This window comes from Schistosoma mansoni, chromosome 1 (assembly GCF_000237925.1).
Source record: "Schistosoma mansoni strain Puerto Rico chromosome 1, complete genome".
Lineage (NCBI taxonomy): Eukaryota > Metazoa > Platyhelminthes > Trematoda > Strigeidida > Schistosomatidae > Schistosoma > Schistosoma mansoni.
Window position 1 is genome coordinate 34742200 of NC_031495.1, and position 26679 is coordinate 34768878.

General features: G+C 34.2%; 1 protein-coding gene across 1 annotated transcript in view; it reads right to left on the reverse strand.

The window, feature by feature from the left end:
* The window catches only part of Smp_168000 (putative monocarboxylate transporter), a gene marked incomplete at both ends in the record, with an annotated part of 42570 nt that overhangs the window by 1899 nt on the left and 13992 nt on the right, over positions 1 to 26679 (reverse strand). Inside the window, 6 exons of the mRNA XM_018794184.1 lie at positions 7207 to 7332; positions 8041 to 8220; positions 10084 to 10173; positions 11641 to 12488; positions 18071 to 18690; positions 21020 to 21279. Of these exons, the coding sequence (XP_018648622.1) occupies positions 7207 to 7332; positions 8041 to 8220; positions 10084 to 10173; positions 11641 to 12488; positions 18071 to 18690; positions 21020 to 21279 (2124 nt within the window). The remainder of the gene's footprint in view (positions 1 to 7206; positions 7333 to 8040; positions 8221 to 10083; positions 10174 to 11640; positions 12489 to 18070; positions 18691 to 21019; positions 21280 to 26679) is intronic.

The window sequence follows — 26679 nt, forward strand, 5'->3', positions numbered from 1 at the left end:
TCAATTGTGGACACATTGCTCCAAAAGAGACGTCTTTTAAAATAGTCTATAGAGTTAAAGGAACCGGATCAAAGGGAGGTCGAATCAATATTTTATGCACTGCTGAGGCATTGGCAATCCATGAATTCAAGCCTGAACTTTGCGTGCAGAAACGATTTGTCCAACCTCTTACCCTTCCTTGGCCCTAATTCCCTCATTGGATACGTTTTTGGTTTTTTTTTCTGTACTTTTATCTGATTATTATCGGTTTTTTGTTTTTTAAATTACTATTTTACATTTAAACTCTAATCAGTTATTATTATTATTATTACCTTATACAAGTTTTCTTGATTATTACTCAGATTATTATTATTATTATGACCTTTGTGTTTGTCGCTTTTCTTCATATCTGTCAATTGAACTATTATCTGACCCATAAGCTATCGTATTTCTTAGTAGGCGACAATCACCATCACAACAATAAATGAACGTTTTAGGAGCTTGAAAGAAAGATACTAAAACTGGTAACAAATCTATGAATTAACCGGCCCGTTGTAACGGAACGAGTATGATAGAAGTTAGAACTTTTGTAATTATTTTCCGGATTATTTTTGTTAAAAAAATCTTATTATAAATTATTGTATCTCTGCATTCCTGGTATTGTGAGCTTCCGTTGGACCTAATAATCATTGTTATACGTTGCCCTATTTATTAATTATTGGCAATAAAGGAATCCACTGTTTGCTCCGTTCTCTGTCACTTATCCCACGGCTGTATTTAAAACATATTTGCGATACGGTCTAGCCTCATAATTCACATGTATAAACTAACGGGTAATTGATATCAATATACTGGGTGACTGAAACATAACTATAGAAGCTTGAATGCTATCCACTTTTTGAACCAAAGGCTGATAATAGAAAAAAAGAATACTTTCTGGACTAATAGAAAAGTTAGGGTTATTTTCTACTAAACTCACAATTAACCTTTTGGGTCTGTGAATAATTGGTCGAAGCTTAGGACGCTAGACGATACCCTGTGAAGTATACAGAGGGTAGAATAGTTACAATCTCTGATATGACGTATAAGATGTGGCAAGTAAGTGTGAAGGAAAGGTTGACCATCAGCCCTCCCTCTTTGCAGTGCTCACGTCTATGTGTGTGTCATAATGTGCGTGGACGTAATTCTATGTATTTCTGGCGTTTATATACCGTATAAGTGCCACAGATAGAGAGAGAAAGGAAGAAAAGACAGTCCACCCTATAAACATATAGTGAGACGACCATAAATTTACCCAAGAGTGTTTCTGACTAAGTGTATGCTACGATGTGTATCAACGTAAATTTATGTTCCTCCGGTATGCAAATAACGTATAAGGTGTAGCAAATACAAAAAAAGGGACTACTGACCATCAACAAAAGGGGCTAATATGCCTATATGTGCGCCATGAAATGTATTAAGTGAAAACCTGTCACCGGCGTGCATATGACGTATACTAGTCCTATGTGGTTGATTTATCCTATGCAAACCAATGGATGAAATAACAAAAGAAGAAAAATCGAACATTATCTTCAGAATAAATTGTGGCAACTGAGAAAAACACCGCATCGTACAAAGAGGAAGCTCTCGTCATCTTCGCCTGGACGAACATTAATTAGCAGTCAAACGCCATGACATATCCTCACTTATAACAATGCACGTGGACAACTGCGGACACACATTCGACTGGGAAAATGTGGAAATTTTGGATGGAAGCAATTCCAAAAACACCAGAAAAATTTTAGAAGCTTGGCACTCAGGTCAATCAGCAATCAACAAGCATATTGAAATCGATCCAACTTATCAACCAATCAAGAAAATAATGGACAAACATAGGATCAAAAATTAAACCAATGAGAGATACAACCAAAACAAAAAAGTAAACAATGACAAGTTTAAGGTCAACAAAAAGCATTCACCATCGAGGTGTACAGGACAAATTGTGAACCACATGTGGAGAAATTTGAACACTTCACTTCTACCTGAAGTTTGTGCTGATGATGTACTGACATCTCCACAAGGGATCGGGACTTAAGACTTTCAAGTCTAATATTAAGCACAATAGCCTGATATCACTACTTTGGATATCAGTCAACATTATTCGCAATATAGTTCAACACATATTTCAATCTCATCAATGAGTTACTGGTTTACTCTCGTCTCAGACTTGGTTGACTGGAAGAAGGTCACAGTCTCTCACTACAATACCATATTGCGTATCTTCGTCATAAAGTGAATGTCTTGAGAATAATGAGAGCAGTAGCATGCATAAAAATAATTGTATATCCACAATTAACACTCACCTATAATACTGTGAGTCTATGAAAAAGAAATATCTCAAAATCACATATACACACATACACACACACATGTATTTAGTGATAATATTTATCATTTTTAATCAAAATATGCTGGAAGACAAAAATCGTCCTACAGAATAACATAAACTAATAATTTATTATTTAAAATGAGTCTCCCTTTATATTTCATTTCGTAAATTCTGTTTTTATACTAAGGTCACCAGTGTAGCGCGTTTAATGCTTCCCGTTATCCAATATATTGGTTAGTAATAAAAATACAATGGGATTTCCTGAAACCAGGAATGGAACATATTTCCCAATTGGGATAGTTTTAAAATATCTTAGCAACCATACCATGTTAAGGTAAACAATGTTTCTATATAAAATTAAAGGATAATAAAGGTCCACACTATTGAGTTCAATTAAGTATTTATTCTGAGTCATTTCAACCGAATAATATGAGTTACTTTAACAATAATTATATTGTGTGTTCGTTTTACTGTTAAACACAACAAATGAAATCAAGCGTTCGTTTAATGATCTAGAAATACAGAATATAATTTTTCAAAGAAAAATCATACATTTTTATAAATGATAAAAGACTAGATATATTGCACAATGAGTGAATTAATGTTGAAATGAACATTTCATAAGTGCTATTTTGAAACACAGATGTCTCCTACGGTTATACTACAGTCTATTTCACGTTGTGTCTGTTTATATTTATGCGCCAAATTGCACAATTAATTTCACGAAATATGAGAAATATGAACTAATTGTATTGTAAGGAACTCCGCCTGTAGCTCTTCTAGAGTTACTGCCAGTCCCAAGCCCGGGTAAAGGAGGAGGGTTGGGCATGGGGTTAGCGACCCCCATCCCGCAGAAAAGCTAACTCGCTAAAAAAACGCTAACCAGAAAAAATAATTCAAACCATTTAAACTCTGCCCTGGGAGTTGAAAGAATAATTATGAGGTCTCATGATGAAAGCCGAAATTCTTCGGAAGTCATGAGGCCGATGCACCTTCTTACGACCAGAGCAACACTCTTTATAGGTACATGGAACGTCCGGACAATGTGGGAGACAGGAAAGACCAGCCAAATAGCAATGGAAATGAGGAGATACAACTTGGCAGTACTCGGAATCAGCGAAACCCATTGGACACAAACTGGACAACAAAGGCTAGGTACAGGAGAGATGCTGCTGTACTCCGGTCACGAAGGGGAAAATGCTCTACATACTCAGGGAGTTGCTCTAATGCTGTCCAAAGAAGCACGAAATGCACTTGTAGGATGGGAATCTCATGGATCCAGGATAATCAAAGCATCATTCAGGACAAAGAATCAAGGGATCACAATGAATGTTATCCAATGTTATGCACCCACCAATGATAGCAACGACGATGATAAAGATCAGTTCTATGAAAGGCTGCAATCAATTATAGCGAAGTGCTCACGAAAGGACCTGACCACCCTGATGGGAGATCTAAATGCTAAAGTTGGAGTGGACAACACCGGATATGAAGATATAATTGGACGACATGGACTGGGAGAAAGAAATGAAAATGGCGAGAGACTTGCAAACCTATGTGCATTCAACAAATTGGTTATAGGCGGCACAATATTCCCACACAAGCGCATACACAAAGCTACATGGATCTCACCGGACCACACCACAGAGAACCAGATAGATCACATCTGTATCAACAAAAAATTCCGAAGATCAATGGAAGATGTGAGAACCCGGAGAGGAGCTGACATAGCTTCAGATCACCACCTGGTTGTGGTCAAGATGAGACTGAAGCTAAAGAAACACTGAACAACTGGACAAACAGCACTACAAAGGTTCAATACAGCCTTCCTTCGAGATACTGACAAGCTCCATGAATTCAAGATAACTCTCAACAACAGGTTCCAAGCTCTACAGGATCTACTGAATGAACAAGGAGCTACTTTGGAGGACAACTGGAAAGGGATAAAAGAAGCACTAACTTCAACGTGTCAGGAGGTTCTTGGTCCTAAGAAGCATCATCACAAGGAATGGATCTCTATGGGAACCCTGGACAAAATTCAAGAAAGGAAGAACAAGAAACTAGCAATTAACAACAGCCGAACACGAGCAGAGAAAGTCAAAGCACAAGCAGACTACGCAGAAGCAAACAGGGAAGTGAAGAAAAGCATTAAAGCCGACAAGCAGAAATACATGGGAGAACTAGCAACGACGGCGGAAAAAGCTGCAAGAGAAGGGAATATGAAACAACTATATGATACAACGAAGAAATTGGCAGGGAGATATAGCAAACCAGAGAGACCAGTCAAGGAAAAAGAAGGAGAGACAATCACTGAGATTCAAGAACAGAGGAAAAGATGGGCAGAATACTTCGAGGAACTGCTGAATAGACCAGCCCCATTGAATCCACCGAACATCGGAGCAACACACAATGACCTTCCAATAGATGTCACTCCACCAACGATCGAAGAAGTCAAGATGGCCATCAGACAAATCAAAAGTGGGAAAGCGACAGGACCTGACAATATACCAGCAGAAGCACTGAAGTCAGACATTGAAATAACTGCAAACATGCTTTACCTTCTATTCAAGAAGATTTGGGAGGAGAGACAAGTGCCAACGGACTGGAAAGAAGGATATCTCATCAAGATGCCAAAGAAAGGAGACCTGAGCAAATGTGAGAACTACAGAGGCATCAGTTTGTTATCAGTACCAGGAAAAGTCTTCAAAAGAGTGCTGCAGAATCAGATGAAAGACGCAGTAGATGCCGAACTTATGGATCAACAGGCTGGATTCCGTAAGGATAGGTCATGCACAGACCAGATTGCGACACTACGAATCATCGTTGAACAATCAGTCGAGTGGAGCTCACCACTATACATCAACTTCATTGACTATGAGAAGGCGTTTGACAGCGTGGATAGGAGAACATTATGGAAATTTCTTCGACACTATGGAGTTCCTGAAAAGATTGTCAACATTATCCAAAACTCATACGATGGACTACAGTGCAAAGTCATGCATGGAGGACAGCTGACAGATGCATTTCCAGTAAGGACCGGAGTCAGACAAGGCTGTCTACTCTCCCCATTCCTCTTCCTTCTAGTGATTGACTGGATTATGAAGAATTCGACATGTGAAAGGAAATACGGAATACAATGGACAGCTCAGAATCAATCAGATGATTTGGAATTCGCAGATGACCTAGCCCTCCTCTCTCATACACACGAACAAATGCAGATGAAGACAGCAAATGTAGCAGCAGCCTCCGCATCGATAGGCCTCCACATTCACAAAGGAAAAAGCAAGATTCTCAAATGCAACACGGAGAACACCAACCCAATCACACTTGATGGCAAAACTCTGGAAGAGGTGGAAACATTCAAGTACCTGAGGAGCATCGTTGATAAACAAGGAGGATCGGATGCAGATGTAAAGGCGAGGATTGGCAAAGCAAGGGCAGCATTTCTACAATTGAAGAACATATGGAACTCAAAACAACTCTCAACCAACTTCAAGGTCAGAATCTTTAATACGAACGTGAAGACAGTCCTACTGTATGGAGCTGAAACGTGGAGAACTAATAAGACCATCATCAGGAAGGTACAAGTATTTATAAACAGTTGTCTACGCAAAATACTCAACATTCACTGGTCGGACACTAGCAGCAACAGCGTTTTATGGGAGAGGACAAACCAGCTTCCAGATGAAGAGGAAATTAGGAAAAGACGTTGGAAGTGGATCGGACATACATTAAGGAAATCACAAATGTGTATCATGACTCAATCCCTAACTTGGAATCCGGAAGGGAAGCGGAAAAGAGGAAGGCCAAAGAACACACTACGCCGGGAAATAGAAGCCGATATGAAAAGGATGAATAGCAACTGGAAAGAACTGGAAAGGAAGGCTCAGGACAGAGTTGGATGGAGAATGCTGGTGAGCGGCCTATGCTCCTCGACGAGGGGTAACAGGCGTAAGTAAGTAAGTATTGTAAGGGTTGATAATGCTACTTGGTTTCTCAAACTGAAATAATACCCTCTAGCCCTTATATATAGGTGATTTTAAAGCCGAGTACACGGATTGCCAGTTGGTTACCAAGTTTCACACGTAGCTATCCAAGGTAAAGGTATTCACGATGATACATTTGTGTCACATCTTTAATGGAGATTGACTTAGGAATATTTCGCCATTAGCCATATACGAGTAATAATATTAAAAATACTGTAACACAGGTTTGAACCCAGGTCTACATACCTCAGTTTCGGAAGATATTGTTATCAACTGTTAAAGCATTAAGCAACTGAAAATTTTTCTTAGAGTACACTTCAGTGACTGAAAACTATTAATCTCCGTTAAATAATGACCACACATTTCAGTGTGTTCATATTCATCAATTACTGCATAGTGCTATGTAGCCTACTCAAAGCTGATGAAATTTTATTGCTCAAGTCTGCTCTAAATGTCACTAAAGTAATCGACTTGATATTTAAGTACACTTACTCCAATGACAAATGATTAGATGTAATTATATATATATATATATATATATATATATATATATATATATATATAAATGTTACGTACTAGCCGTGAGACCTGAGGGATCTTTGTTTGATAGCCGATGAGGACGTGGATGTACCCGGCCGAAAAGTCCTATACTTGAACGAAATAAATGTTCAATGCTTACCGGTTTTCAATGGTTGTCTAACTTATGTTGGTTTTGATTTCTTTTACATCTAACAGTCTCTGCAAGCCCCTATATATATATATATATATATATATATATATATATATATATATATATTGCATGGAAAGTATTATTAAATCATATATATTTCAAATTTGAGAATATCTAACAACACAAAGATGAAAATAACGTACCGGCTAATGGAGCACCCAATACACTAGATATACCACGACTTAATGTTATTAAACCAACAGCTGTAGTAAGTTCATCCATTCCAACTAAATCATATAATATAATTGTACTAAGAGTGGAAAAAACACCTTGACGGAAAAGAAGAAAATAACACAGGGGGAAAATTCTCTTACTTTAATTTTATAAAAAAAATATATAGAGTCTGTTAATTGGTTAAATATAGTTCGAAAGTGCACATTATTCATAAATAAGTCAATAAAAAAAAGCAAATTTATCAAATACATAGAATCGCTGTTTCAAATATAATTTATCTTTAATAAATACAAAGCGTATAAAGGCAATCAACAGAAAGTCTTGAGGAAACCAATTGTCTCTTTAGTGAAATTCAAACCTTAATACTTTTCTTATAACGATCTATGTTTAGGTGTTGAATGTTGAATTTATAGAATGTTTTAATTTGAAGAAAATAACTTTTTTTAAAAACAAAAAACACTACTTAAATTTCTGACTACTTATGGTATTCGATGAAGTAAAGAATAGTCTGCAACAACCTGTATGTTTTATTAGATACCTTGTTTCATACATTGAAAAGCTCAAATTTACTCAGCAAGATTCTCGGTAAAACTTCACTGTCGAGAAATGAATCTAGTCAACTGAATTGAAATAGATCATTTAAAGTATAAGCAGGAATGATCAATGTTAACTTAATATTTCATAGTATTTTAAAGTGGAAATCTCGTATTACAAAAATAAAATTGACAAGAATACAGTGACACAAAAAGATGAAAAAACGTTTTTTTTCTTCTTTAGAAAATAGTAACAATTTTATAACGTACCACTTAAAAAACCGTAGAATCCAAATGAAGTAGCCATACCGACAAATGTTGTAAATACAGGCATTAAACATACAAGTAGTCCAAGTAAAAATTGTGTAATAGATTGTAAAATTAATGGAGAAACAGATGATAAACTGCTTAACCATGCAACAAGTAATCGTCCAATAATACTTGAAACACCTATCAATAAGTGAACGAATTTTGTATATATATACATATAGAACATTTAACATACTGAATATTGAATTTTCACAGTTTAATATAGTTTCGTACATTTGAAGCAAACAGAATTGTTTTTTAAAAATTCTCACAGTTCACTTAGTATTGTTTGTTTGAATCTTCCCATTGATGTTTAGGACTGCAACTGATCAGTCTCTAATTGGCATATGTGCATACTGTGCGTATTGCCTCAATATAGCCTAAATCTCATTGTACTGGGTTCGAGTCCCAGAGTGAACATCAACTCTAAGATGCAGGTACATCCAGCTGATGAGTTCCAAATAGGACGAAACGCGTGTCCTGGATTCCACTGTCGGCCACTATCTATCTTCGCTTGCAATTCTCACGGTTGTTTCCAAACAATATCGAACACTCAAAATGAAGCTATTTCCAACTTAAATTTAATTAGATAAATAGTTTCAAGGTGTATCTGTAATAATGATAAAGAAAACTCTCATCACCACTAGATTATTTGGGCTACAATTAATCTTCTGAGAGATCAACATAGATGATTTTGGGAAGTTTATAGCTTGAAGAAGGCTTTCATCAACTAATAAATATGAAATTAAGAATTACGGAAAACTGGATAGCAATGAACGGGTGTTTGTCTGAATTTGATACTTTTTATCAGAGACAGTCATCTACGAGCTAGAGTCCCGTGAACATCACATTTCGGTGAGTACTTATGAAAAGTCACAAACCAAGTGTGATTTTACAATGTTACACCGTTTGATATCAGTCTGTGGTGTGAATCGTTTATGAATTATAACTCTTTTTTTACCCATTATGAGAGATCTATGTCCATTGAATGTAGAGAGAAGAAATGTTGCCTGTAAATTTACAATACATTCAAAATATACTAAGTAGCCCAGTGATTAATAGATATTAACTACGATTCAGCATCCAAAAACTATTCATCCATCATTAGGAATATATATGCACAGTTAGGGAAACAAGAGGAATTAAATTATTTTGTACTTATATCGGGAAAAAAGTGTTTTTTTCTTACTTAACAGGAAGTGATAACAAACAAAACTAATACGAACATTAATTTGTGAAATAAATTATTATCATTGTCGTTTATTTAAATAAACAGTTAGATTTAGTTAAGTTTTTTTCATTCGATCATGATAACTCTGTGCAATCAACATCACAGGTCAGCAATGTGATGACATGAACATGAAATACATAACTTACATGATGTTAACAGATTGATGACTACGCTTCATTTTAAAGGTGATTTTCATGATTAACTTATAATAGTTGGTAGATGATGTAAAGCCAGAGAGGATTAGCTAACTCATGTATCATTGTTTGAATCTACTCAACAGTGGAAGCCCACAATCCTCTACAAAATAAAACTTAAGACCTTTAAGTCTCAGAGAACATGATCTCGTGTGGAGTATGGTAAGTGTTCACTATTCAAGAATTTCAAACAGCAACGTAACAGTGAGTTCTCCAAGTTAATATTAATTAGTAATGAAAACCATATCTAAAAACATACAAAATCTCCTTACGATCTCGTGAATAAACGTATAGGATAATTACACACTAGCTACATTGATTACTGTCATTTTTCATGATACTTTAAATTTATTGTTTCATTATCAAATTCTTTTTTATTGATCAATGGAGTTTTCTGTATAATTAGTTTCATAGTTTCATCGGACTAAAGTAAGATTTTCTGCGACCTAATGCTATTTTGATCAGCATTGAACAAATAGGCAGTGATTGATTACTTAATAATATAAAGATATTATGAGGAGAAAAAACGTAAATTATATTGTAACTAACAGATAAAAAAATTTTTAAAAAAGTACTCACCCATAATCGATAAAAAGTAAGATGACAGTTTAGTAGATATACCATAAACAGACGCGAAATCACTAACATAAATCAATGGAACATACATACCTTGATTGATTAGAAAATTATTTTGTACAAAACCAATCAATAATAGGTCGTACATTCGAAGGTAATGAAAATACAAAAAAAAACAATAAAAGTAATATCGATTTAAATAACAATTCATAGTATAAAATAACAGTATTAAAATGTTAAATAAATAAATAGAAAGTTTTAATAACTACATTAAGAAAGTTACTTAATTAATCATTGATTTTCAATAAACTGGTCACTGATGAACGGATTTAAGACAAATAGTAAATTTCTATTAGTGACAAATGTATCTAGTGAGAAGCAGTGACCATTGGACTTCAGCCAGGTTTGTTGTGAGATAGTAACTCACTGACGACAATGGTGAATGGCTGCTCAATTTCGTGGATTGGTTGAAGTTAGACATTAACACCGTTGGATACCGGCTCAGTGGTCTAGTGGTTAAGCGCTCGTGCGCGAGACTGATAGGTCCTGGATTTAAATTTCGCGAGGCGGGATCGTGGATGCGCACTGCTGAGGAGTCCCACAATAGGACGAAACGGCTGTCTAGTGCTTCGAGGTTTTCCATGGTGGTCTAGCTTCAAATGACTCATGATTTCAACTATATAAAATTACTAAAATCTCGACAAAACCCCCTTCTAAAAATGTATCTTAGCTAGTAGAATAATTAAATACATGATTAGCTTAACTGTCAATGAAATGCATTGTTATAGTATTAAATGTGTCAGTTTTAAAAGAATAAAATATAGAATTTCAAAAATCTGTTTTATGGTTATAATGATAATGGCATTTCGAAGATAGAGTCTACAACCTATTGAATTTTAAAAAAAATGACTTAAAAGAAGGTTGATGTGCCATGGTAGTTGGCATAGGAATAATTTGAGAGGAAAAGGCTAAGGGTAACGAAATCAAGACATACAATCAATTCATGAAGTTATTGTTCGACACACACACACACGCAGATTTCTTGATTTGACCTAATAAGATAAATGTAGGCTATAACATACAGTTATATTATGGAGTTGGACGATTCGGGTGTCATGACTAGAAATAGGTTTCAATGGCACAGTTGTATCCCCCCATCTATTCTTCAGTTTTACTTGCCTTTTTTGAACTAGATTCTATATTTTCAGATCCCCATTGTTTTTCAATGCATCGATTCCTGCTCATTGTGATATAGACTGTGACAATCTATGCTCGAGGTCTTAGGTTTTTTATATGACAACTGATTGAAGACACTGATGCTCTTATGGTTATCGAATGGGAGAAATTTATATTTCAACCTCGTTGAGTTTTTACACTTGTGAAAGGAATTAACTTTAGAACTATTGAACATTACGGAGTATTGAATAATTATTCCATGACAGTTTGAAACATTGTTAATTTGATATAAGCTTAAACTAATGATATCGCCTTCGAATCGATTTCTTAGAAATTATTCAGTTCAAAAAAAGATGTGCACAAAATACAAAGTACATAACTTACCTAATAAACCAATTAAATTAGAAATCCATAATATTAAATATTTTGGTTTGAATAATAATGATAAGTCTAACATAGTACCTAATACATCTAGTATAGGTTTTAAAGAAACACATTTACAGCATTGTATAAAACGAGTGTATCTTGTAACTTTGTTTAAATCATTATAATCATTTATGTTTAACTCATCCATAATATCAGCTTCATATTGATTAGGAAATTCTTTATTTACACGTTTATAGATTTGTTTTTGTTCAACATAAAAACAAGAGCAACAATCCGATAATTTTTGTGAATAAAACAATGAAGAACATAAACGACGATCACGAAGGCGTCGAATACCAGTTAGACAAAAACCGCATAAACAAATATCATCCATCACATTAACATGATCAGCATTATCAGCGTCACCGTGATCAACATCATCTGCATAGATTTCATGACAAATATTACTATCACCACCGGTTTCATCATGAATTCTACTATCATAATCAGGAAAACTTTTAGGTAGTTTTTCATTTAAACTCTGTTTAGTTGATGGTAATAGAAGTCCTCTATTGTCATCATTTGGTAATGGTATGCTAGTTAATGAGACAATCATTGATTCTATCCAATTAGATTGTGACTTGCAAAATCCTGACTCATGTTCATCACCATCACTAAGTGTACCATAAGAACCATCAACATGACTATGATCGATAGTATCATTTAATGGAACTGTTAAACATGAATTGGTCATACGATATATATCATTTAATTTGTTTTGCATTTTTCTATCTACATCTCCAGTTGATTTCATTTTATTAATTGTTGAATAATATTCATTTGGTATTTGTGGCATTGGATTACCTCTGAAATAAACAGAAAAAGAAGTTGGTAAATGACAAATGATTTGTAGTAAGCCATTGGAGAACAAACGTATGCATATATATAAGTTTTTTTATATTTTAATGAAAAAGATAGACAGTGACATAATCGAAGCAGTAGAATCTTTCAGATTCTGTTCAGCTATTTTAATTAATATTCTAGTATAGGGGATTGTGGAGATCGTTGAATTTCGTAGTTCTTTATCATGAAGTGACTTAAGTTAGGTAGCCATGGAAAGAGAGGAAGCACTCGACAGCTGTTTCATTTCAGTGTGGAAATCCTCATCACTGGAAATTCACGACCCCGATAGGGATTGAACCTAGGCTCTACAAATAATTCAACGACTTTATAAGACAAGGATGATGATCCTAACCTCTAAAATACTGAGACGGCCGGCATCCAGCGATGTTAATGTTTCACTTCAACTAATTCAAGAAATTGCGCGACCATCTTCTATTGTCTGAGGTAGATACTTATCTCTACCTGACATGAATTACTTTCACTGTACAACGGCTTCTCACCCAAATACTCAGACAAGAAGTTATCATTTAGGCGACTGATGAAATGACATCAAAAGTAAACTTTGAAGTTGGAGTGATTAAAAAAATAACTGGACTGTTTTAACAATAAATCATTTCAATAGACTGAAATGTCCTTTTGTTCATCATGGAAAACTCATTTAGAAAATATGAAATAACATGACATAACAGAGAATCGAACAACGGAAAGTTTTTTTCCTCATAATTCGACCCTTAGAAATAGAGTAGTTACCTTCATTTATTAGAAATCAAGTGCTCATGATGACATTCGATATCACAGATGTTGAAATATAGTTGATCCACAGTAGGTACACTGTTGTTGTAAACAAGCATCCACATATTTTTTTTGATAAACTCCACTCTAATTAAGCAAATATGCTAGATTTTGTCAGAATCTTCACTACTCTAGTTCTGTTAATATTTCGTATTTTATAGTGTCCGAAAATCACTGACAAATTAAAATGATGTATTTTTGAATTCCACGTTATTGAATTCAGATTAGAATTATTTATTCTCTTAAACACATAAATATTGGTACAAAGGAGCACCAAAATATATATGTACCAAATCATTGAATTTGTGTATGAGCTATAGATATAATAATGAAACTGTTTTCAGTATTTTCGACCAGCCTCAAAGTTATATGAAAAGTATTCTAATTTACAGAGAGCATCTGCTTACTACAAGTATTCTAACAGGGACTACTATTAGAATGCAAGCAGCTAGAAAAATAGGTTTTACTATTCAGATATCACCAATATTATACAAGTTTTTGGGGAAAAACATTGAGAATCTAATTTATGGACGATCTATGTATGATATTAAAGTGACAGTAAGGAACTTCAATCACTTTCCAGGATCAAAATGGGGCTATAATTCAGTGTGAGGAATTAGGATTAAGATTTATAGTTAGAAGTCAGGGTTAAAGATTGGAATTGAGGTTTTCATCACAATCTGATATCAGCTAAAATGCCGAAACGCCATTTAGCCGTATGGATAAACGAATTTTGCGTCAAAATTCAAGTCTTGCTATTTTAAATCTGATTGATTCGTCCATAAATCAAACTAAGTAACATAAAAGTGAGAGCATATCATCCACTGAATGGATTAAGCGTATTATTTTAAGTCATTTTTTGCCTGAACGATAGATGGATGACAAAAAGATTGATTATAAACAGCCAGAAACATAGCTTCGATTCAACTTGTCATATTCGGTTGAAATAAATTGTATCAATAACATTTATCTCATAAATTTTGAGTAATCCCATAGAATTCACATCAGTTTACACTTCTAAAGGCTATTGTGTTTCGCTACTGATGAATATCTGATAAACACATAAACATATATCATTATTAGAATTCTTTTGTTTACATTTACCGAAAAGAAATGCGATCAAGAATAGTTTGACCCATGTTTATCACCAAGTACAAGTTAGTATGGTTAACTTTGACCAATACTTTTGCTGCGCGAGAAATAATGGAACTACCCGACTACATAAATCGAATATTATATATATATATATATATGAACTTTTGACCTGATAGTTGAAAATTGAATGCTTCAATCAGTTGATTATCGCTCTTCTTCAAATGTAAAATTATAGCCTAATACCTTTGAATAATAGTGGATTTCCTAAAGATGAATTTTAATTCATTTGTATTGGTTGTTTGACTCTTTCCATCGTTGTTTAGGATAGAAATTAATCAGTTTCTTATTTCATATCTGCATCCTGTGTGGATTAGATAGATATTGCTATTAAATCTCCAGCGTTTTAGACAGATATGGATGGTGGCTAGCAGTGTGGTTCTATTTAGAACTCGTCAGCTGGATCTATCTGTATTTCAGAGTCTACGTTCACTCAGGGACTTGACTACGTTTTATGAAAACATTCAGATTTACAAAAATACCACAGAAACTTTAGTGGGATCCTCCACGTCAGGACTGATCGCCGAACCTGTGATGAGAAACCTCGAGGGTACATTTCTATTAATAATCAAACCAGACTTCCATACGTTATGCAAATGATATATTTTTTATACTGGGGCGAGAAAAACCCCAGAATACTGATAAAATGATTAAAAACATTTTCGACGATATCATATTCACAAAAGAAGAAGAAAAGGAAGAAAACGGAAAGTTGGTCCTATTCTCAAAGTGGCATGAAATTCAATTATCAAAATCTTAGAGTTTTCGGGTAATAACTTTTAGTACTTATAAGTAGTTAATATGAATAGCGGAAATTTTGAAAACACCTGAAAAAACCAGCTATGTTGATACATATGTCGGGAACGAAAGTATAGAATGCACAATTTCATTTTATTCCTAAGTAGTCAGTCATTTGGTTTCCCTCTTTATTATCATTTTGGATTGCGAAATTGTTATTCGTGGAAATTTTATCACATTCTCTTAGTGATTATAAAAACTACCATTTTTTGTAAGCAAAGATGGATAGTGGCTAGCAGTGGAATCCAGGACGCGCGTTTCGTCCAATTTGGGACTCGTCAGCCGGATGTACCTGCATCTCAGAGTTGATGTTCACACACCACTAAATTTTAATTGCTTGCTCATAAACCAGTCAGCGTTGCTCAACAGAATAGGTAATGGCTTGGTATATGTGCAATACAAGTCCTAACCTAAGCAGTCAAAGACTGCTTATCGTCTCACTAATCAGCTTACCATTTAACCTGGGCCTAAACATTAATAAGCCATGTTTCACAGCTAAAGAGAAAAGCCGAACGAATTGTTGTGCAGTAGAAACTTCCTAGCTAATTGAAGAAGTTAAAGAAATCAATTACTAGACTCATTATTTATGGTCAAACTAGGGATTGACTCAGACTAATTCATATTAAGGGGGCATGAGGACAGAAACGCACCCTAAAATCATTGGATTATTATTCAAAAGGTTTAGGAAACTTTGCAAATGTCAGACAAAACTACACGAGCTTCATACTTTACATTGACAAGTGAATCTTCTAGCAAGGGGTCAAATTCCTATAACCTCAAATGAAAGTGCTTTTTTCTGAAAGCACATATGTGATAAAATTAAATAAAAATGCAGAAAGAGGGCAGTTGTAGTGAACACCACTGAACAATAATTTACCATATTTATTTCCTCTAATATTTAACTGTCATAGAAATTTTGAAATTCCATAAAACAGCTCAATCTATCAAGTATTCAACATAGTTTTAACAAGAAATCTACGATAGGTAAACATACATAACAATGATGAAACCAAGTCAAACAAAATGAATTAGAGTTAAATTTGACAAAATCTGAAGCGGAAGAAAGAAGAGAAAGGCAACAGAAAATAAGATTGTGAAACGGTCATTTAGGACATATGTTGTGTAAAAGAAAGAAAATAAAGACTAATATTGACGATTCAAAAGAAAGAAAATTAGATAGTCATTATGATAGATAATCCTCTATTCGATTGATTTTGTCCAATCATTGATTGGTAACATCTGGAGAATACTAGACACATAGTCTATACCTCACTATATGCTTGAATTAAAAGCAGTCATCAACTTCATAAACGTGTCCTGTATCCTGGTTCCGGTAATCGTCAACTTTTAGCCAACATAATCTCTATGAAGAATCCAATTAAATTTGTAAACGTTATTGCCTAAATCAACTTAATAAATCGATAAACTAGTTAAGAAGAAAACGTTTGTTAAAGGATGGTTGTTAAAATTTTCTTCTTGTACTTTTGTTTGTTAAATATAAGCAAATAATCGTATTTTATTTTTAAAAGATTGATGTCAAGGTCATCACATAAATTATTATTCTCATTCAAATCATTTTTTCCAGTTCAGTTACATTATGATAAAAAAAATTGTCAGTTCTAATTGCTCTTAGCGTAGTTTATTCTCTCATTGTTTAATAAGCTTCAAATATCTTTTCACAAATGGACATTTTTACATTTTTAATAGTTGAATTCATGAGTCAATTACAGCCAGACCACTATGGAAAACCTGGAAGCACTAGACAGCCGTTTCGTCCTACTATGGGACTCCTCAACAATACGCATCCACGATTCTACACCAAAAGGACTCGAACCCAGGACCTTCAGTCATGCGCATAAACGCTTAACTTGTATATCTCTGAGCTGGAATTTAACGAGTAAGGAAACTAACAAGACGAGAACACAAGAAAACGAACTAGTATTGGACTCGATAGAAATCTAAATATCAAAAACACGATAGACAAAAAATAAAGGGATGGAATTGAAGATTAATTAGAAGACAGAGAACAAATGAAACTAGGGAACTTAATTATCTACAGATGAATTTGCCAAATAAGTTCCTAGGCTATCGAGCATAGTGTTTTACCCTGTCTAAAGTTGAAAATAAGTCATTTATTTGGCTTTTAAAACTCAATATTTATAAAGTAAACAAATATGATTAGTGCCAAAAACAGAAATCAATACGATCGATTAAATGGAGAAAGGGGGCGAAAAATATGCTGTATATCGATTAGCAACTAGAGGACACAAATAAGTCAATGAAGCTTAGTCTGGCTTGTAAAAAATGTACACGTTTTTGGTTGGCAAACAGACAAAGCATAAAATCACACCAAGTTCAGATCAAATCAAGGTGGTGAGCATTTCATAATGTGATGTTTGTTGTGTTATGTTGTGTAATGTGGGTTTGTTTATCGATCAAACGTAATAGAAACTGAGCTATAGTTATGAATCTTGTTTCAGACAAAACTGAAGAACTTACACAACGAACTTCTAGTCACAACCAACCTAATAAAACATTCTTGATATTTGACAAACTGAAAAGTAATGAACTCAATGTAGTTTTACTAGTACTCTTTTTAAACTGAGACTAAATAATATAAAACATGTTCTCATGTGGCCTGTCAAAACAACAGTAAATGTTGTCAAACCAAAATGATGTTATCTATCTTAGTGGACTAATAATATGATATTATAAAAAAAAAGAAAAAATCTTGTTTAAATTAAATAATACATTTTTACAAAATAACATTTAAATATTATTTATAAACTACTAGTTTGATTACCTGAAAAATATATCACTTCGATAAAGAGGTCGTGAATAATCTTCAATGCTGATAGATTCATGAGGTAATGCAACTAGAACAGGTTTCGAGTCTATTTTGCAAAATTCTATTTTTTGTGGATGATAAGTAGTTAATGCACTTGCAATAGAACTATGAATAAGACCTGAATTGATTAAATTTCGATCCACAGATATTCGACGTTTATCACGTCCCAAATTTGCAACAGTTATGGCAGAACTAAAATCTTGACCAATATGAAGTTGATTATTACCATTAGATTTAGTTAATTCTTGGTCTTCTACAATCGTTGGAATACTTGGAGTTAAATTATGCGAAAGATGACGTCGTCTTGATACAGTAGTATTAGTATGATGTAGTAATTTTTTATTTCTTAAAGGATTCATAATTCTTCTATTGTAAACATCAAGTAAAAACTTATCAGCTTCATTACTAGTCTGTCCATCGTAAGCTGTATTATTAACACTTAAACATGGTGAAGATAAAACATATGAAGTTGGATCATTTTCTCGTGATCTACCACTGCTATTTAAGAAATTCGTTAACTTTGAAGAGAGTTTATAACCACTGCGCATTATTGATTGATCAGCTGTGAGATCTTGCTTCATTAAAGAAAAAAAGTACAAAAATTTGAATGATAACAATTTAACGTTATGTAAGAAATGTAGTTTTAATGAAACATCAAAAAATTTCACATTTGAAAAACAACATATTAATTATCAGAAGGAGTTTTGTGGAGTTTTGTTATTTTCATTGTTGAAAGCGTGAGTCAATTAAAGCTAGACCACCATGGAAAACCTGGAAGCACGGAACGGCCGTTTCGTTCTATTGTGGGACTCCTCAGCAGTGCGCATCCACGACCCCGCCTCGCGAGATTCGAACCTAGGACCTACCGGTCTCAATTGACTCACGCTTTCAACTATGAAAATACTAAAATCTCCACAAAACCCCTTCTGATAATAATAATCATATGCTTACTAGTGACTGACTTTGAGAGGTAAATCCTGGAGTTCTAGTGAGAAGCAGTGACCAGTGGAGTTCAAACCACGTCTGTTGTGAGCTAGGAACTGACTGAAGACAATTAGTGAACGGTTGCTCAATTTCGTGGATTGGTTGAAGTTAGACATAAACACCATCGAATGCCGGCTCAGTGGTCTGTCGGTTAAGTGCTCTGGCGCGAGACTAGTAGGTCCTGGGTTCGAATCTCGTGAGGCGAGGTCGTAGATGCGCACTGCTGAGGAGTCCCACGATGGGATGAAACTGCCGTTCAGTGCTTCCAGGTTTTTCCTGGTGGTTCAACTTCAATTGACTCACGCTTTCAACTATGAACATATTAATTAATATCTTTATCCTCAAATACATTTGGAAATAAAGATGAATATTTGTCGCAAAGTTTCATAATAATCAGTCGGTTTTAACTCAATCATTAATCAAATTGTTTATCTATTAGTTTCTTTAAAACTAAAAAGTGTGTATGGATATGGTTATGTAAAACAGACAATGAATTCTTTTTTCACAATATTAGGCAAAATGGTTTTTCATTAACTTTCCTACAAAAAAGAATTGCTCAAAACAGATGTGTTATTGTAGCTGAACTAATTTAGTTACGATTCCTGAAAACGTTGAATAATGAGTAATTAAATATTTTATGAAAATTTAGTTGTCATGAAAACTAAGTCAAGCGCAATGATTAGAGCAGTTGACTTTTAATCATCAGATTGTCAGTTCAGATTCAACTCTATCTATTTTTTATTTTAGCGCACGCTAAAGTGTATTTGACTAATCCTCATATTATAGTATGTCTCAAAGAAGAATACACGAATTTGTAATTATTAATAGAATTAGGGTATCAGTTCTAAATTGAACACGAGAAATTATTATTTCATACAAGTAACAACCGATAAAATTTGACTAATTGTATTTTAAGTGATTTTGTTTTATTTTTACAAATGTAACTTCCGGTTATTTTGGGAACTGATAACTTCATTAAGTAACCATATACCCAAATGAATGAAGATGTTTCAGAAAAACGTTAGTTGAAAAACAGAAAAACTAACGAAATTTTATAATAAACCAGCTTACTAGTTTTACACTGAGTCAGTATAACAAAAATGGAGGAAACTGAAAATATTTGCAGCCATGTATTTTATAACCGAATTTATACATTTCCTATAGTAAAGTACGACCACTCAATATGTGACCCACAACTTCATGAACATTAAGAAAAAATTTGTGAGAGGAAGTTTGCAAATGATATTGATAGCAAAGTCAGAGACACCATATGATGTCACAAGGCCATCTTATAGGTGAGATGTAAACGTGTGCAGGCTATCGTGATTAACTGCATTACTCACTTACCCGCGGTCGCTGTTCACATGTTATTTTGGTCAGCCCGTTCACAAAAAATTTACAATAATTATATATATATATATATAATTTCTTTATGGAATTTTTATAGTCACCAATATCCCTTGGTTATCCAGAAAGAGTTATTGAAATGGATGTAGAATTTGTTTAGAAAGCTATTTATTACTGTATAAGGTCTCCCTAGGATACATACTTTAGAGTCATATCGATGACTTTCTTCACCAAATGTTCTTCAACCTCAAGACAGAACAAATATAAATTCTGAGGATATTCTTTAATCATGTTAAAAACAGTATTTACTTTGCAATCTCATTTTTGTGTATTATAAATTCCTCCTTCATATTACCGCTATCTTGATGACATGAAACGATAGAAAGAAGTAGCTCTAGGTCACTTAGCTCTCACAAGGTCGTTTGAATAATTAGAACCTAATCAGTTGGCCTGCAAATTTGAACTATTCACTAAAAGCTTTCAAAAAGTACTTTCCATCGATAATAAATTCGCTATTGAAAATTTGACATAGGAAACATTAAAAAAACTCAGATTAAACCTGAGTTTATTTACCCTTTGATCCGATGTATTCATCCGTTTCTCAGAGACGGGCTCTGGTAATAACTGTTTTTCCTGTGTGGAAATAATACGATCATTAGACACTGAGGGTAATTTAACAGTATTGGGTACCAGGGAAGAACGTTGATGAGCTGATGATGATGATGAGTCAATCAAGCTATTTGAATCAACCAAACTTTTATTGACTTGTTTTGAAATTGTTTGACCATCAACAGTTGATAATTCTGGTGATTTAGGCTTTTCGGTTATTGCGTCTAAATGCAACAAGAAAACAATTAACCGATATATGTGAAATGAATATAAATTGTTCTCGGCGTGTTTAGTTATCAGCTAGCTAGTTGAACATTAGTTTCAGTATACCAACCATCGGTTAGTCTGTTTACTAAGGCTAACATCTACAAGAGTTGGAAATATGAGTTGTAGACGCATACAGATGATGCTTAAACAAAGTAGTTTTTTATTGCTCTCTCCTATTCAGTGCTTGATTGTCTAATTGAAGTCATTTAGAAAACAAAAACTAACCGAGAACCATAAAAAATACTACCAGGCGACTGAGTGAAATAACTTACTTACGCCTGTTACCTCTCATGAAGCATAGGCCACCGACCACCAATCTCCAATCTACTCTGCCCTGGGCTCTCATTTTCAATTGTTTCCGATTGCTATTCATTCTTTTGATGCTTGCACACACTTCCTCACTCAATATATTCTTTGGTCTTCATCGTTTTCGTTTCCATTCACGACTCCAAGTTAGGGTTTGCTTCGTGATGAAAACTCGTGATTTCCTCAATGTGTGTCTTATCCACTCCCATCGTCTTTCCCTAATTCCCCCTTCAACTGGAAGCTGGTTTGTTCTCTTCCACACTAGGATGTTGCTCATGGTATCCGGTCAACGGACATTCAGTATCTTGAGTAGACAATTGTTTGGAAATACTTGTACCTCCTCGATGATGGTTGTGATAGTTCTCGGAGTTTCAACTCCGTATAGTAGAACTAAGTGTTTTGACGTTCGTATTGAAGATTGTGACTCTGATATCGGCTTGCAGATAGTTGTTTCGAGTTCCATATGTTCTCCAATGGTAGGAAGGCTGCACTTTCCCAATCCTCGCATTCACGTCTGCATCAGATCCTCCACGTTCAACAATGATGCTACCCAGATAAGTGAAACATTCCACACCATCCACAGTTTTTCTATCAAGTGTGATTGGGTTAGTGTTCTCTGTGCTGTATTTGAGGATCTTGCTTTTCCCTTGTGTATGTTGAGGCCTACTGATGCAGAGGCTGCTACTACATTAGTTGTCTTCATCTACATTTGTTCATGTGTATGGGATAGAAGGGTCAGGTCATCTGAGATGTTCAGATCGTCTAGTTGATTTCGAGCTGTCCATTTTATTCCGTGCTTGTCGTCAGATATTCAAGTCTTCATAATCCGGTCGACCAGCAGAAGGAAGAGGAAGTGGGAGAGTAGGCATCCTTATCTGACTCCGGTCCTCACTTGGAGTGTATTTGTCAGCTGTCCTCCGTGTACCACTTTGCAGTGTAATGTGTCGTGTGAAACCTGGATGATGTTGGTGATTTTCTCAGGTGCTCTATAGTGTCAAAGAAGGTTCCATAATGTTCTCCTATCCACACAGTCAAACGCTTTCTCATATTGAAGGAAACTGATTTATAGTGATGAATTCCATTCAATTAAATTAACTAGTAATTGCATATCCCCCTGTTAATTTGAAGTGGATTGTGAGAGTTCTCTCCTTTAAACACTGGTTGGTAATTTCTTTGATATGACTACGTGGCGTATACAATATTCTGCTTCAACCATAATGGAATATGAAATTTCAATTATCCGTTTTTAATCTCATAATTTATAAATCACTCTAATCAACTTCATTATTAGTTCTGAAGTAAACCAAGTCTAATAGAATCAACTAATTTATCCTGATTGTAAAACACTAAATTAATCACATTTGAGAGAATTCGAACGTTACAATTTAAAATTAGACTAAATAGTTAATAAGTTATGAAATCTTATAAATTTAATGACCGATGAAAAGTTTCGAATGATTTCAATTTGTGAAAAGTTTTGCTACATTTTAGACATTGTTAATTTCGTCACAACTGTTTGAAGTGTTTGAATTTTCATACTGTTACATTCGAAGTTTCTAGATTTTTACTTTGTCATTAATATATAAGATTGTAGAGAAAATCAATCATTTAAGATATAACGACAATGAAACATAACTTCAAATATCTTCAAAAAACCTACATCATTTAACTAGTAATAACTGTATAGCCCCCAAATGCCCTGGTACGGCCGAGGGTGGGGAGAGTCAGCTCTCCCTCTCCAAATGCTCTCACATGACCACGCATATATAGCCTCTGCCAGGGAAGTCATACTCACTGTCTTCTCACAGCATTACTGTTGTTTACGAAATTGAGAGGATGAAAAACGAATGTCCGGCGCTTTAAGCGAGTTGGTGGACACCGCGAGTCCACCTAGGGGAGTTGGAAAACCATGATTCCAAACCAATGGTGCACATGGGCTCCAGTATCCTGAAGGAACAAATGGAGTATGAATCAATCGTTGGTCACCGGCTACCATGGGACTGCATCTTCTCACGATGCTCCACTGCCTTGTGGATCAGACCTTTAGGTCAAAGGCTCCGGGTGTGGTCCCCTAAGAAAACCACCTGCTTTAGTTTGAGCACCCGGGCGGTATCACAGCCCTCACACAAACCGAATGAGATTTGTGCGGCGTATATCTAACTGGTGCTTCCTTGTACCAACATTTATGTGTTTAAATAAATAAAAAACTGTAAAGTCATACCAATAGTGACTAGCTTCAGGATATATTTCCCAAACAGAGGATTAGAAAAGACTCTTATATGTTTTAATGATCAGTTTTCAAAGAAAAGATCAATTTAAAAGAAAGAGTTATTGAATGGGTTAATATAAATTAACTGATCTCAGTATACACGTAATTGATCTAATTTGTAAAATAGTATACAAATAATACACACGAAAACTAGTTCATAAGAGTCAGAAGCTTGAAGCGATGTAGTTTGAATAAAATATTTTATCAACAAAGCATTATTAGTCAGATGATTAAGACATTGTTATTTAGTAAAAGTTTGTTTAGTTTGTCTAGTTATCCGACTATTAAATTTTGAAAATAACATTAACAAAAATAAATGCGTGAACGATTTCAGTTAAGGTACGATTAGAAACCAGAGAGCACTTAACACCATTGGATGATAGTCGAGCTACATCACAAATTGATTGAAGCTGGAGTTGCACCATTAGACGTTGACTCAGTGGTTTTAATGGTTACAAAAAACTGAAATGTCCTAGGTTCGTGTTTTGTTCGGGTGAAGAATGAGTGATAATTGCTAGGAATTATTGACAGAGTATTATTATATATATTCTTATCGCATAATTATTGAATAACTAGATAATGTATATATATATTCTTTTATCATAAGCTTTCATTTGACCTGTCGGTTACTGTTATGAGGTTAATCATTCTTAACTTATTCCCAATCTATCAGTTACAGTCTCCTATATTCACAGCTACTTTCGGCTTGATCTTGTATAATTGTTATTTTCCGGTTAATGATATGATGAGGTTTGGTCCGCTTGTACATAAACTACGTATGTCTGAAATATACGCTTCACACGGTGAAGGCTGATATTTGTGTTCTGGACTGAACAGGCTGGGCTAGGTGGAAAGCTACTTTACAGAGGACCAATAAGGACTCAGAGTTAACTTAAGGCTGCACTGATGCATCGTTGGTTTAGCACAGGGACAAGTTCATACAAGTTAATATTCTGATTAGCAATTATTTCACGTGATATTTCACAGATGATAGGATATAACAATTCGATTTTTAGTTGGATAGTAGGGACGCACTGATGAGTCCCCAGATGTTAGAACGAAACAGTAGTCCAGTGCTCTCTGATTTCCAATGTTATGCTAACTGAAATCGGTCTCTTGCAAATATGACTCAAGAATTTAACTCAGTCTCTACAAAATCTCTTGAACCAAACTATGAAATAATAAAAGTGATTTTTTTAAGATGAGAAAATAGGAAAGGGTAGTTCAAGCCCTTTGAAATATTTGAGATTTTAGCAACAAAAAGGTAGAGAAATAAAAGAGGTAATTATGTTTGTAATCCTTACAACAATCCCTAAACTCAGTTGTTTGACTAACAAGCTTGTGATTTTGAGGGATTAAAACACTGATTACGTGGAATGTATAGGAACTATAAGACAATAATTCTAGTATTTTTACCAATGTACACACACTGTAGTTACGTGTTAAAAAGGTGCCTAATCATATTTGTTGTAAAAAAGTGACCCATTTATCCCATATATGCATTCGACTGAAAATGAATACTGATAACAATCAAAATAAAATTGTCATCTCATATGAACAGTAGTTTTAAGTAGGTGTGCCTTAACACACCAACCTCTTGAAAAATAACAAATATTTCCTTGTCTTAATTAATTGAGATGATAGAAATTTCGTAAAACAATTTGTTATGAAGGAGTGGGATTATGGTGAATGATTTTTTGATCTTCAAATTAATGGACGAAATCCCAACATAATCTATAGGAATAGAACGATAAAAATTTTCTAAGCTACGGTTATTCAGAAGACTGAATTATTGACTTAAATCGCAGAAATGAAATGATATCAAAGACAAGGCCATTAGACAGAATAATAGGTTTATTCTTTGAAAAATCACATGCTTATATACAGAATACTAAACACGAGAATAAAACATGACTGAAAACCATGCAAAACGTTTAGAAGATATGGATTTCATGAGTTACTCAAAACCCAATAAAATTAAGACCTGACTAGAAAACTTAATCCTTCCCTAATTTATTATAATAAAAATACATGTTATACCAGAAATTAAAACATAAGACATTAGATTCAGACTTTCCTTTACTATAAAGATTTGAAAATATGGTATCGCCCTCAAGTGGGAAGAATCAATTAGTGCTTAGTCAGCTCCTATACTTCTCTAACTTATTTTAAAATGACAATTATTTCTAAACTAGACAAAACCTGAGCCAAGTAAATAATTTTGTTTTTACATCTAAAAATTGTTTTTCTCTGATATTTTTTCTCTTATTTACTACACTAATATGAATAATAAGGGTCATGTGGAAGTTTGTATCCGCCTAAGCATTCTAATTACGAAATGAAATAATTAGCAATTCTAATTATTAAAGCCAAACCGAAAGGTAAATACCAAAGTGAACAAAATATCATACCATATTATCGTGAACTAAAAAACAATTCATGCTATTACAATGACCTTCAACATATACAACAATTTTACCTGGCATACATTAAAAAGGCACATGGGTAAATAAATGTCAACTAAATAACCAAGCCAAAATCTATAACCATAGTGTCAATTATGCATCGGTTCACACTTATTATATAACCTAAACTAATAAAATAAGGATTTACACATTTAACCCTTTAACAAATGATATTTCCATACAACTATTACTAATATTATGTAAATACATTTTGTTTGACATGATTAAAAATTCAAAGAATTACTTCAATGTTCAAAGTTATATTTTTGAACTAAACACTGTTAAATTCACTTAGTATTACTTGTTCGAATCTTTCT